At 39.9% G+C, this 14,537-nt stretch overlaps 1 protein-coding gene across 2 annotated transcripts in view; it reads right to left on the reverse strand.

The window, feature by feature from the left end:
* Window positions 1-14,537, reverse strand: part of LOC101476097 (partitioning defective 3 homolog) — a 351,693-nt gene that overhangs the window by 12,846 nt on the left and 324,310 nt on the right. The window contains exon 22 of one of the 2 annotated variants that reach the window (XM_076887953.1): window positions 10,916-11,033. In XM_076887953.1, the coding sequence (XP_076744068.1) occupies window positions 10,916-11,033 (118 nt within the window). Of the gene's footprint in view, window positions 1-10,915; window positions 11,037-14,537 lie in introns of both variants that reach the window. The other variant, XM_004568509.5, reaches the window with a different exon arrangement.

Raw genomic sequence — 14,537 nt, forward strand, 5'->3', positions numbered from 1 at the left:
TGTTAGTTAGGAAGCACTCAGAAACAGTTGAAAAAAAGTGTTGTGTAAAGCACTTTGAGTGCTCAGGATAGAGTAGAAAAGCGCATTATAAGAACCAGTCCATATAAGAGAAAAGAAAATTATTGTTTTGATAAAAGATGAATTGAACTTAAATTGTTCACACGAGTTCTTATTCGTGGGAAAGTGGCACATGCTGGTTGTTTGCAGCTTCAGCGATTCTTGGCTAGTGATTTATTTTATATTGTAGTCTTAAAGGTAGTAGAGCCCTAAGTGTGTTTAGCTAGTCCATTTAACCCTAGGTACCTTTTGAATGGCTTGTTTAAGGGATCTGTGTTGCCTGGTACACAGATAATAAAGTACTAAATGAACCGTGGTCCATATCAACCACACATTAAGAAAGGAGAACTGCTTTTAAAGAATGCTGTGATTAAAACAAACAAACAAAGAATCCTGTTCTCTTAACTTTTCAAACAAACTGCACTGGCCACATGGTTGATATGACTTTTCTCTTTAGTATGCATTAAACATTTTGCGATGGAGCTTATTTGTGTGAGCTGCAGGTCTTGATAGCTACAGTTTGGATCAGTTTAGCCCACCACTAGTGTGCTGAAGAGATAAATTATAGACGAGCATTTCCAGCTATGGCTTCATTCCACTCATATGCATATGACAACACACTGCTAACCTGTACCAGTGTGCATGTGTGTTTGCCGTCTGATCATCTGTGAGGTTGACATGGAGATATCATCTCCCTCAGCACCAGCATGCTGCTAACGAGCTGGCTTATGAAAGAACGAGACAAGCCAATTACACAGAAGCAAGCTGAAGAGGTGTTGCAGGCGTGGCTTGACCACTTGTCAGCATTCATAAGGCTCAGGCTTTATTGTGGAAGGCAGGTAGTGGTGGATGGCTTGTGTGAATAAATTAACCACTTAATAACTCACAATTTACCCAAATTTGATTTCTAAACCTGAGCAGCTTCTTCACAGTCTTTGGATTTGTGGAGCTGGCAGAACGTAGCTAAACTCACAGTTTAATGCACTTTGTCCTCTGATTTGCAGTAAACAAAGGATGTCAAATACTGCCATTCAATCAGATGGTGGTGTTGCAAAGGTACATACAGTACAAGGTGTCTTTTGGTGTCCATGCTTTTGACACACCAGCTACAGTAATGTGCATTTAATGTGAAATCTGCATTTAATGGTTGAAAGGGTGTCTGTGGATGCAGACAGCCAGATGTGGATGTAAATGGTAAATGGACTGGTTCTTATATAGCGCTTTTCTGCTCTTCTGAGCACTCAAAGTGCTTTACACAACTTGTGCATTCACCCATTCACACCCATTTGCACAAGCACATTGTTCTAAGTGCTTTCTAAATAACATTCACACACATTCACACTCCGATGGATGCATCGGAGAGCAATTTGGGGTTAATATCTTGCCCAAGGATATTTGGCATGCAGACTAGGGGAAGCCAGGAATTGAACCAACCTTCCAACAGATGACCTGAGCTACAGCCACCTCTAAGATGTAGTGACATTTGTCAGCCAGAACACTGCGGCAAGGCTCCCATTTGGGATTTTTCATTATTAAAACTATTCACTGATTAATTTTGTTTGCACTTGCGTTTTACGTACTTTTCGCTGTGTGGTTAGGCTGAAGAAACGATTGTGGGTTTGAGTTTAAAATTCCCCAATTTACAACATTAGCCCTATTTGCCACAAAATGATACCTTCCCATTGTTATCTCCATCAAGGAGGTTATGTTTTTGGTAGCATTTGCGTGCGTGCTTGCAATTCAGTCACAAAAAGTCTCAAATGATTTCTGATCAAACTTGGTCAGGGTGTAGAGTGCGGTCATGTTAACAATCCATTAAAATTTGGCTTACATTAACCAAGGTCTTCCAGGTGAACTGAAGGATTTATTGATCAAAAGATCACCAAAACCTTGAAACTATCAAACATAATATCAACATATATTAAGTACTGTATAAAGGTTTAAAATATCATATCACATATAACCTTTGACCTCTATTTCAAGTTCGAGGTATCTGAAGGTCAAAGTGTTAATAGTAGTATAATCAGCTCTTCTTACTGCCTTTATTTGTATTGACAGCATGTAGACATATAGAGAATGATATATGGGTATTATAAATATGTACATTACAGTAACAAGCAAGTGTCTAAACATGCTAAATATGGGGTATTAAGGTGCCCTTTGGGGGGGTATCAATAGACGCTGCGAGTGTATCTCTGTGAAGCCAAACACTTCTGATAATACAGCAATATCTGACCGACGAGAACAATTCTGGAATTAATCGATGGGGTAAAGGTGCGCTGGTGGAATGAAAAGCTGTCAGCAAAAACGTCTTCTTGGAAACGTCTTCTGTTCCTGAAATGACTGCTTTTCTCCTCACTTGGACAGCTGCAATAACAGCGCAATTACATTTCACTCAGCGTCAACAGCAAGTCTTTTTCTCAAGCCCTCCGAGTCTTAAAAACATAATAGTATTCCACGTGGGCGAAGTGAATTGGACTCATATGTTTCAGGTTTCGCTGCAACAACATGTTTCCCGGGCTCAGAAACTGTAGAGCACATAAACCAATATCAGATGAACTGAGAGGTGGAAAAGAAAAATAATTTTACTGGAGTCGAATGTGGTAGTGAGAAAATAATTAGTCACGCACTCTGAAAGTTATTAATGTGATTTGAAAGGAAGTGAGGAGGAATCCTGCGGTGCTACACTCTTCAGTCTCAAACCGAAGGGTTGACGTGGATGACGCCATGCCAAGAGAATGCATGAGAAATAGCCAGGAGAGAAAATCAGTCAGCCTAATGCCATTATCCAGGGAAGGGGAATCAGATTATTTCATGTTAGACCTGGAATATAATGCCATATAAAACATGACATTTGTTGAAATCAAATCAAAGAGATGTCCGTGTTTGTTTTTATCCAATAATGTGAAAAATGATGTCAATATGGCACGTTTTTATCTTTCCCCTGCTTCCTTGGTGGTGTCACAGACAAAGCAGGAGGAAACAAAAATTCTCCACCTGTTAAAACATGAGAGCCGGCGGGATGTAATTATGAAAATTATTTGCAGCTATCAAAAAAAAAAAAAAAAACTAGGACGAGGAAAGCAGCTGGGTGGGAGTCGAGCAAGACAGCCGAGGTGTAATATTTCTTGGTTCAGAGCTGGTCACAAACCTTTGAGATATCAAAGCAGGTTGCGATGATGGGCCAGCACTAACATATGGCTTTACCGCCCATGCTTCTCTTGATAGTATGCTTGGAGGCCACCACATAGGGAACCGTTTTAAGAGAACAGTCGAGCTGTACACAAACAGACATGTGGAAGACATTAAGATTGCTAATGGGCAAATACAACAAGAAGAAAGTGAGAGAATGGTAGTGAAACACCACATCCTGACAAAAGCCCAGTTGGATAATCAGTCTCTCTTAAAGTCACTGCACCGACCCAATTCCGCCAATTTATTATAAGCAAGCTCAGTCCATTTGCGGTTACCAGGGTGTGTAGCTCCGGGTGGTGTAACCATCTGGATCAAGCAGTGTGGTCTGCCATTTCCCGGCCTCTGGTCCAAGGAACCACAGTGAATAGGAGGTTGGTGTGGCTATCGCTATATCATTTAGAGACTTTGTAGCATGCACATAAGGCAGCACAAAAGTCATTTTTCTTTTCTGTATCTTTAAGTGAAACTGACCAATCACGTTGTTTTGCAATGTGGGAAGAAAAGAAAAACATGCCTTTATTTATATCAAACTCTTCTGTAACTGGTAGCAGCTTTCAAGTGTTTTCTTTATTAATTCATGGAATATAATAAAAAATATTGTCTATTTAGGTTTGCTGTTAGCTAAATTTATGCTACTAATGTATTAGTATTAGCTAGCTTCTTGGCTAATGCTAACTGAATGCTCAGATAACATCTTTGGTCAGTGCGACGTTGATCTTGGACCTATATTACTGTGATATGGGAACAACACCAACGTGACAATATCAGATCACGCATCAATCTATTCCACATTAACAACCAAGCCACATAACTTTAAGGTTGGTATTGTTCAAATACAATGGCAAATCCCATTGCTTATGGTATTTACTTTAACCATGTTGCCACTAAACCTTGCTTCACTACTTGCACAACATTACACAGCACTAATCCCTACAAAGTCATGCAGTAGCATGACTAAGAAGCCCTAAAAGGCGACAATCAATCAATGTCAGAGATCTGGTTGAAAGAAACACATCTCAGCACGGGTTTGCAATGCTGGTTTTAGGCTTTCCCTTATTTTTTCACAGCATGATATGGCCTTCCTGTAACGTGTTAACTCCTCGCTGGGTGTGAGATTGTTCTGGGCTATCTTAAATTCTAAATAGGGGGGTTGTGTAGGGCCAGAGAGATAGCAAGGGTGTTAGTGTGCCAACTGCCGAGTCTCGGACACACAAACACGACTGCCAGAGCTCGGGTGAAACGTTAGACCGCAAACCTGCGTGACATATCCAGGAAGCTTGTTTTCTGGGTTACTCATCTATTAATCAGAAGGCTGGTGGTTCAATCCCTGGCTGTTTAGCTCTGAGGAAGTCAAGTGACTAGTTAAACAGGGCTTACTCTTCAAGTAATCACATAGTAATAGAGTTAACTGTGAGGCACACAACACTAATCAACATGAAAGTACAATATTTAAGGAAACTAGTAGTTGCATAAGCAGAGCTAATATGTGCACACACATGAACCCTGGTAGCAGAATTCAAAGTAATAATAAAATCAAAAGAATTCACATAAATGTGGGCTTTAAAAGTTGCTGTTGATGTGTGTGATCCAAGTTACCAGCGTGGTGCTCTCCTCTGTGTGGTCATGCTTACTGGTGCTCTAGCCTAACAGCACAAATTGTTTTTATTGAGAAAGAGTGTGTGTATGTGAGGCTGGGGGGTGGGCTCTAGGAAAAACATTGCTTAACAGTTCTTTATGATGAACATCTGGAAATTCCCTCTTATAGACAAGCAGGGCGAGCGGGAGAAAAAACATACCAGCTCTAATTGCGTGTGCTGGGCTAAGTGGATTGACTGATAGATGAGGTTTTTGTATCTTGATCATTATTCCATTATGTTGGAGCTTAGGTTCAGCGATGGACCTGATCATTACAGCTGTTAGCAGCAGGCAGACCTGAGTGAAAAGCTGAGGTTAAACCCATGGAGACCAGGCCCCACACCTAATACTGATGCATGTACCCTTATCTTAGCCGAACCCTATTATTATCATTTTACACATTTTTCTAAAGTTCCGAAAGCAAAACATTTACATTGGCTTTCGTTTTAGCAGAGAATATTTTGTGTTTTGTAGTGTAGATTATAGTCACAGTTTGAATGGATTACAGATCAAATGTAAGTCATGCAGAATACATCTGCTAATGACGATCAGGCTATAAAATTGAGAGCAGCTACTTAACAGGCCTTAACGTGAGAATGTTTCATAAACAGCTTTTTCCAAATTAAAAATGAATTTTAAAGCTAAACCATTAAGCCAACATGGAAGAGCAGGGTCTTAAGTCCTCACGGGTCTGTTTATCCATCACATGTGGTGAAACCACTGATGAAGATCATGTGCTGTGACCCAGAACTGCACCCTAAAATAACCTAAAATCCTTAAATCTGGATAAATGATTGCAGAAATCTGAACTGCTGCTGTTCTTGAGTAACACTTTGAGATGCTAGCAGTTCCTGTTTGTGTACAGTATATTTGCGTGGAGGCTATCACAAAGGAGCCTCGCATGCTCAGGGGAAACAGGCATCAAAGTGCAGTTCTGCAGACTTTGATGTGGTAGGCATTTAACTGCCTGCCGGAGCATCTTGCTTTTCATGGTTACATTCCCTGAACGATTTGATTTATAAAAGTAGAGGTCAGAAAGGTTTCACTTTCATCATTGTGAACAATCTTCAGCAATGAAACTGAGTGAAACATGCTGTTAAAAAAGGACATATCAGTTTCAGTGCAGAAAAAAATAGCTCCGATAGCTTTGAACAGAACTCAGCTATGACTTTACATTTTTCAGTGTGGGTCAAAACACTGAAAATAAATAAATAAATGTTTTTTGTCATCACTACCTCCACCCACAGTTTTTAAACCCACACCAGAAGTTCACTTTCTGAAAGTTGTGACAAATCTTCCTCCGCCGAGGCAGTTCCCTCTGAGCAGTATTTGCTTTTATATTTTGTATGTAACATTACGTAGGAGCAGGTAGTGGATAATAGCTACTGATTTGTAAATAACAGGACATGAATAACCTCACCTTATTATATAATGTCATACTACAGTATGATATTATGTAACACATTTTGGGGTTGGCTTCAAAGAAAGGCAGATGTGAAATTTAAAAGTGAGGTCAGAGGTCCAATGTGGGATAATATTTCAATTCCCCATACAAAAGTATCATTCCCTAAATGTTTTCAATATAAACAAACACAGTAGAATTTTAGATTTTACGAAGGTTTAACCTTATTTGACCTTGAAGAAGAGGTCAGAGGTCCAAAGTAGAAATGGACCGATCCGATATTACGTATCGGTATCGGTCTGATACTGACCTAAAATACTGGATCGGATATTGAAGAGAAATAAAAAATGTAATCCGATCCATTAAATATGAAAAAAGCACCTCACAAAACTTGCGACATGGCGTAACTCAGCTCATAACCGTAGCATGTCAGAGCAGTATGCATCACGTGATAGAGCAGCTGTGTGTATTTGTAGCCTCGCTACCAAACTGGCATTTACCGAGAAAGTTATCCCAGAGAGAAGTAAAGCAAGTGTGTAAGTTCATCTCTGAATGTTTGTAAAGCATTCTAGCGTTAAGCTTAACAACCGATATATGGAGCGACTGCCTCTCTCCCTCCCTCTCCTGCTGCTACTTTAATCGTGAAACTGATTAATGATCAGCTGATCGGCTTTTCTGTCGCGAGTCCGTCTCTCTTGTTTGTTTATTGCCCACTTTGCGCCAGAAAGAGGAAACCAGTGGCTGAACAACAGCAGCACGTTTAAGCTTGATAATCTGTTGTTAGAATTTATTTAATATTACTTTCTACACCACGATCTTTTTCTACGTAGCTGACGGCTGGTAAGTGTGCAGGGGCGGATCTAGCAAAGTTTAGCCAGGGGGGCCGATAGGGCATTAACAGGGAAAGGGGGCACAAAGACATCCTTTTCTTTCTTATTCTCATTTAAAATGTCTAGCTTTTAATAATTAATTATCTGAATCTTACACCCAAAGTTCTAATCTGATGTAAAATGTATAGAAGTCCATGACTGTATATAGTAACTACTAAGTCTAATATACCCTAGTAAGCCATAGTACTTTTTCCTTTGGGAAGGTACCATCTGTGCAGTCTGCAATTCTGTTGAAGAAAGATGTTGAATCTCTTTAATTATTCTTGAAAAATAATTGATTTCTGTGCATTTTTTTCACACTGCATCAAATTAAAGTTGATTACGTCAATTAAGCATCATGAGGTGGAGGGTGGTTCCCTATTTTTTTTACTTTTTTTGCTGGGAGTTTGGAACCCTATTAGTTAGGTTGCTTACTCTTTAATATACCAGAATAGGGAGGATAGACTAGGTTTAAGTTTATTAGATTGATCAGTATTGCTGAACTATGAAATATTTTGGCTGCAGTGTATTTTTTGCATACAGGTATAACAGAATAGCTTTAGTGTTTTATTTTTTTAAAACTTGAGTTTGAACTTATACAAAAAGCAGCAAGATATTAAAAAAACAGTTTTATTTATTAAAAAACACACTATATCGGATTCATATCGGTATCGGCCGATATCCAAATTTATGATATTGGTATCGGTATCGGACATAAAAAAGTGGTATCGTGCCATCTCTAGTCCAAAGTAACGTTATATCTAGAATTCCCATATATCATTCCCTATACATAGTTTTCTAAGTCATAAGGCTTTTTGTCAATTTTTTACCTGTAAGTCACTAAGTTGACCTTGAAGATCTTGGGGGATGTAAGGAAAGTTTTAACGGACTGTTAACCCTATAATGCCCTGTATCATATTTGATACATAAGTATCAAAATGTTATGGAGAAAAAAAAATTTTTGTCTAAAATTAACATTGTTGTTAACAAAAAGTTGCCAAAAATGTCCAATGTATCAAATGCGATACAAAAAATATGTAATAAATATATAATAAAAATATATTATACACAACTTGATATAGCAAACAAATTGTGGATTTTGTTATAAGGGTTAATAAACATCTCAGTTCCCCCCATAAATCTGAATTTTCTGGCTATTTTTTTGATGGATTTGGTCTTTCAAGGTTGGCATAATGGACCTCTACAACCCGACCAATTTGATCAAAATTCATCCAAATTTTTTGAGGTATTGTGTTTACAGAAAGAAAGAATGTCATGGACGCACACTATGCCAAAACCTAACCTCCTTGCAGAGGTAAATATACAGTAAAGATGCTAACTATCCATTCCTGTCAGCATAGTCAATGTCAGTATGTCACTTCACATTTTTGTACTTGTCTCATCTTTCTGTAATATCTTTGGTTTTCAAAGCAAAATCCTTACCCTGTTCACTTTAAATAGAGCCATATCAATTCTGCTTCTAGACGACGCTAAGACGGGATTTCCCTCGAGTTCTGCTAATCAGTGTCAGCGCATAACACGGGTGCAAGTCTGCCTTTCCTAATAAGCTCTGCCACTGTGAATTCTTGTTCACATGACTAAAATAACATGAAAGAGGACTAATAAAACAGACTTCAATACTCAAGGGCTGGCCCTATATCTTATTACCAGTGGAGCAGTGGTGTGCCCGATAGTGTCGACGATCAGACGCAATTAAGAGCTCAGCGGCTCAGAGAGAAAGACTGAGACCTCTTGGTGGTGAGCAAACAGTTCACATCTAATGGCGGATGGGAAAAGAGAGATTAAGAAAACAGAGATAGACGTCCACTCTGTGTTTTTTTTTTTCAAACATCAGTTTGACAAATACCGAAGAAAATCCAGAGCAAATACAGCCTGCCTTCATCTGTGTAGGAACACGGTGGGAAGCATGCTGCTGTGTTTTACCCAAACTCAATTGGACAGCGGAAATAACAGTAGAAGATGCTGGCCACTCCAAACCAATTTAACTGACAAACCAACACTGATAATTCTCTAGAAAATTGCATGCAAAATGTTTTAACTTTCAAGGTCTGACTTTCTGGCCCGTCATTTTCTAAATAGCTCTGCTAGGAGCAACAATTAGCCGCATTCTTTTCTCCGAGGTCAAAAAGTTACTGAGTAAAAAAAGAAACCAAAAAACTGAAGTCACTGTAAGTTATTATTGATAAATAACATGGAGGTATTTGACATCCCACATGTCCCGCGACTTGGTTATCTGTGTTTTTTTGTTATGGTTTTTAATGAGTTACACGCCTCTAAAACACCAGTTAAGTAAAAAGCGGGACAACAGTTTAGATTATCGGTGACCTGACAGGGAGTTTGGAAAAGGATATGATTCCTTACTTAAAGTTCCTGAACTTTTAATGCACAGCAGGGATGGATATGAGATCAAGTGTGAATGAATTAACAAAGGAATTAACTTGATTACATTTTTCCAATTATGAAGAATAAATCCCATTGTTGTTACAGATCAAGCGTTGGAGAGTAGAACGGCTTAAAGCAACTATTCTCAAATTTTAATTTAAATTTGTTTTAATTTAAAAATCCCTTTAATCAAGTCTAATGAAAATTAGAATGAACAGTGCGGGTAGGTGTCTTTAGTTTCTGTCCCCTAACATCGCCTTCCTTCCATAAGTGTGTCATATTTCCAAGACTGAAAAGGCAAATGCAGTGACTGCAGATAAGAAATTATGTCTAGGTCAAAGGTTGGATCCAGAAATTAAGAATTAGTCTACGAAATGTAGCTTTTAGGTAATAGAGAAAACTAATGTTTTTGCAGTTTGGCAGTTTCGCTGTCTAAAAGGTTGATGGCATCACACGACAGCACCAGTGACAGTTTCATGCTGTGTTATAACAAACTAGTAATATTGTTGTTTTTGCTCTTTGCTTCATGCCACATCATTTGGAATTAATAAAAATTACTTTAATATTTTTAATCTATTTTAATTAAATGACCATCTTTTCCTTAACATGTGGACCAATCATTACACATTCAGCAATTATTAACATCTATGTGTCTTTTTTTTTTGATGATTATTAAACCCACTTTTTTGGATTTTCCTATATAATAATATGTTCATTTCATCATCCCCACGTGAACCCGATGCTACATTCTCCAGTTGTGTTTGATTCATGTGTCGTGTTCAATGCACGTTGCCTCAGCAACGATATATCGATAACGATATTTTGCTCGACTCGCCACTAAATACAGAATAAATACAGACTTGTGATTAAGGCACAAAAAGTGTGAAAAAATGAGGTTGTTTGTAAAAATGACTGAAAAACAAAGATTTATTAGTGAGTGGCAGAAACACTCATATTACTACAATGCGTTCAAGACCTCATTTTTGCTTTCCACGTGTTTATAAAGCACTGTAGGTTTTAATCATTAGAAATTCATTTTAAACTCTGGCTCCTGGTTTCTTTTGTCCTGCCTCCCTCCTCTCACGCCCAATCAGTCCCTGCAGATGGCCGCCCCTCCCTGAACCTGGTTCTGTCAGAGGTTTCTACTTGTTAAAAGGGAGTTTACCTTATATATAAAGTGCCTTAATTTGACGCTATATAAATACATTCAAGTTAACAGAATAGAAGTGTTAGTAAGCAATAAAAAAATATGTGTAGGCCTAAGAATCCATTCAGCTAGTAACTCTGGATTGATCCCGAAGAATTTTTTAGGTATGTACACTCTCCTGGAATACAGCTCCTACTCGATACTCACCCAGGACTGGTTGAAGCTGTAGGTGTGCTGATGGTCCTCTACGTCGTCCTCCTGCTTGGCCTGCTGGAACTCATTCCTTAGTCTCTGTATCCGGTCATGGTTACTAGGCGCCATCTGACTGCTAGGAAAGAAAAAAAAAGAAAGGAAATTAGATATTTAGACTCATTAATGCTTTGGTACACATTGGTTTTGCTAGCATGCTGTTACAGGTAATTCTGCGTTTCAGCAATTTACCTCTCCACATAAATGGTGCAGAGGATTTTTAAATCCAACAGTTGCGATTTGTGTTCCAACACTCTTGTGTTTTTACTCTCATCCTTTTATTGCCTGTGAACATCACTATAACTGAAAGTGTCCCTCGTGCACCATTGTCAGTGATGCATGTCTCTTTCAGACTGCAGAAGAATGTTGGCCTTTTATGGTACGCAGTCATTAAACGCTGTGGAAAACCCTCATTTACATCTCCTTCATTAAAGGCCTTTGAGGAGCCTGTCAATAGGAATCAATAGCTTTCCTTCAGCTTAATCAGGCTCTCCTTTTATCACCAGCTACAGAGGCAGCACATGACAAAATGCATAATTATGATGAGACAACCGGCTTGATAATAGGCCTGCATTTATGCATACTGCGGGGATGAAAGTGACCAAAGGTTAGGAATTTGAGCTGGGAGGGGATGCGAGAGGAGTGGGATGGATGGGGCGAGGAAAGGAGAGGGAGATAAAGGAAGGAGGACGAGTGTGGGGATGGCGCCGTGTGGGAAAAAAGGGAAAGGTTAATCAAGAGCATGTGAGAAAAGGAAAAGAAACAAAGAAACAAACCCCAGACAAAATTTCCAGTGAAACTTAAAGCAGGGAAGCATGGCGCAAGAAATAAAGAGCAGAGGGAGACAAAAAGCCAAAGACAAAAAAAAAGGACCCTTGATATGAAGACCTGTCAGCCTGTCAGGGTGTCCTCCTGAGCAGCACTTACAGGTGGCACAGCAGCAGTGGAAGTGATTGCTTGTTTGGACCCAGAGGATTCTGAGCACAATTATGGTGATAATTGCAGATTAGAATGAGCACATCCTTCTGATGATAATGGGCACTAGGACATGCTGCCAATCAAGCTTCATTAAAAGCACAATAAATAGCGGCTCATAAAGGATGCACGGCTCTCGGAGCGTGCCCCTTAGTAGCACTTGGCAAGACACAGTTATCGTGTTATTCGTACTTCCCGATCAAAATCAATTGTATTAGTTATACTCCATTTGATTCCTATAGCTTTATATGTGTGGGAGCGCAGGGAGCGTACATTAGGCCTTTTTATGTGGATGTGGGCAATTAAGTGGCTCACTGGGGTGTGAGGTAGCTTATGCTTTTAGGGTGTGGAGTAATGGTGAAGTCCCTTTATTACTGTTCATTACAAAATCAATGTTCCCTCTCTATTTACTTGAGGTTGCTTAAATAGCAAATGCAATTTTAAATAAATTAAATTACTTAATTCTAGTCAATAGAACCGCACATGTGCACTCCTCTAAATGTTCTTCCTGTTATCATACAAGTTTTCATTACTTTAACTACAGAAGCATCGAGGCTTCAACTTCATAATTGTGTGCTTCCATGTGATTACCAGTGCAATCGTTTGACTACATTTGCAGAGATTTTATTGAAGATATTTTGAGCAAAAGTGTAAATTTAAAAAAAAAACACATTTGCAACTGTGGGTTTATGTTCTTCATCATCCCTGCTTGTTGAGAAAAAAAGGTTTCACAACACTGTAATAGATCTGTGAACTCCAAATGAGCTTAATTGCCGCTCAAAGAGAAGAGTGAGCAAACTCCAAATAAAAGGCTCATAATTTTTTTTCTGTGCGACCTTCCATGGAGGGTCAGTGCTACCATGAGTATCTTGAACATGTACCACTGGGCGAGAGGAACCAACTGGTGATCCAGAAAGCACAGGTTATAAACAAGACAACTAGAGTCCATGTACACTCACTGCATAAAAAGCCCCTCTGCCCTTCTCTCACTCACGAAAGTATCAACGTGACAGTGAAGATCTGCTCCACTGTGTGGTAGACGATGCTGTGGGGTGTGGAGTAGGAAAACATGAGCGAAGACAAGGTCTCCGGCAATTTAAAGAACTAGCAGTTCTTTAATACACTTTTTTAAAGCACTACAACAAATGGAAATTGCATCGAGTGTGGGCCGGGAATGACGGCTTGATTTACCAAGGGGTAAATTTGTCGTAGGTGTTCAAAGGAGGCATTTGCCATATCTAGATTAGATCTGGAGGGCCTTATCTTTTTTTGTCTTTCACCGTGATGGGATTCTTGGGAGTACTTTCAGGGTCTGTAAATATATTCATATGTTAATAAACGGAGCTCAAAATCGGGGGAGAGCACGAATCAAGCCCAAACAGCCAGCCGAAACTGTCCCCTGTCAGTGTAACAGCCAGCAGCAGGCCTGTCTGCATGCATAAAGAAGATGGATTCAGTTGCCTTTGCTAAGAGCCCCACATCGCTCAGGCACCTTGGTGGGTAATTAGTCAGCATGATTGTTGCCGCTGCATCAGGTCACCACTTATAAATGCACCTCCAAATACATCAATGTCTGTAATTGGCCTGTAGAACATGCCCCATAAGGAAAGACCAGGCCAACGGAATATGGTACGAATGAGCACTGCTCATCAGTTTGCTGTAAGCAGTGTGTTTGTGCATAAAAGGGAAAAGGTCACAGGTGGCATAAGTGTCCTCAGGGGTGCAAGCGAGCTGTCCGCATCACCGCCGCGCAGGATTGCAGTGGGAAACGAGATAGTGTGTGTAAAGTTATTAAAAAACATGGGGGGAGATAAAGTGTCCATATGCCACAGCATTTCCACAGGCAGCATCTTTATTCTGTCCGGTATAATGAGATTTGCTCCAAATTCATCTGTGACTTTGCGGGCTGAAATGTCAGCACTTGGCCTCCTGGGTTGGCTGTGTCTCTCCCAGATGCATGCAAACATCACCGCGCGACACAGTCGGCAACACAAAGATGGAGGAAGAGACAAAAGAGCCAACATGTCTTTTTCCCCCCCTCTCTCGACTATTACGGACGCCTGTATCCAATAAAGACACACCGATGCTGAATTTACTGAGTAAAAGCTTTTTTCTGAGGACTTATCAAGAGTAGTGAACATACGAATTCCTGGCCTGCAAAGTCGGATCACAACAACAATTCAGAAAGAACCTAGAGCTCCTCGAACTTGTGAAGAACTAGCAATGAGCCAATCACATTACAAAACATCAGCCTATACAGAAACAGCTTTGCCACTCTTTAGCAGCAAACTTTGAGGCACCGGTAGTGTGCATGTGTCTGTGTGTACCCCCACACCCATCCACACCTGTGCTTTCACATGGACATGTTGACAGGGGTCATGAACACTCTAAAGCTGCATTTGGGGTATGTGGATGCCTGTCTGTGTAATAGTCATCCTTTGATCCGGGAGGATTTAGCAGATGCCTCGCACACCACAAGGCTTAGGCCCAGGATGTAAACTATGCAGCAGCCCTCATATTTGCTTCTGTTGGTGGATCAAAGCTGCGCTGAGTCTCTACATGCCCCGTAAACACCGCCACCGGCCAATAAATGAGTAATCCAATC

Source organism: Maylandia zebra, linkage group LG9 (genome assembly GCF_041146795.1).
Source record: "Maylandia zebra isolate NMK-2024a linkage group LG9, Mzebra_GT3a, whole genome shotgun sequence".
Lineage (NCBI taxonomy): Eukaryota > Metazoa > Chordata > Actinopteri > Cichliformes > Cichlidae > Maylandia > Maylandia zebra.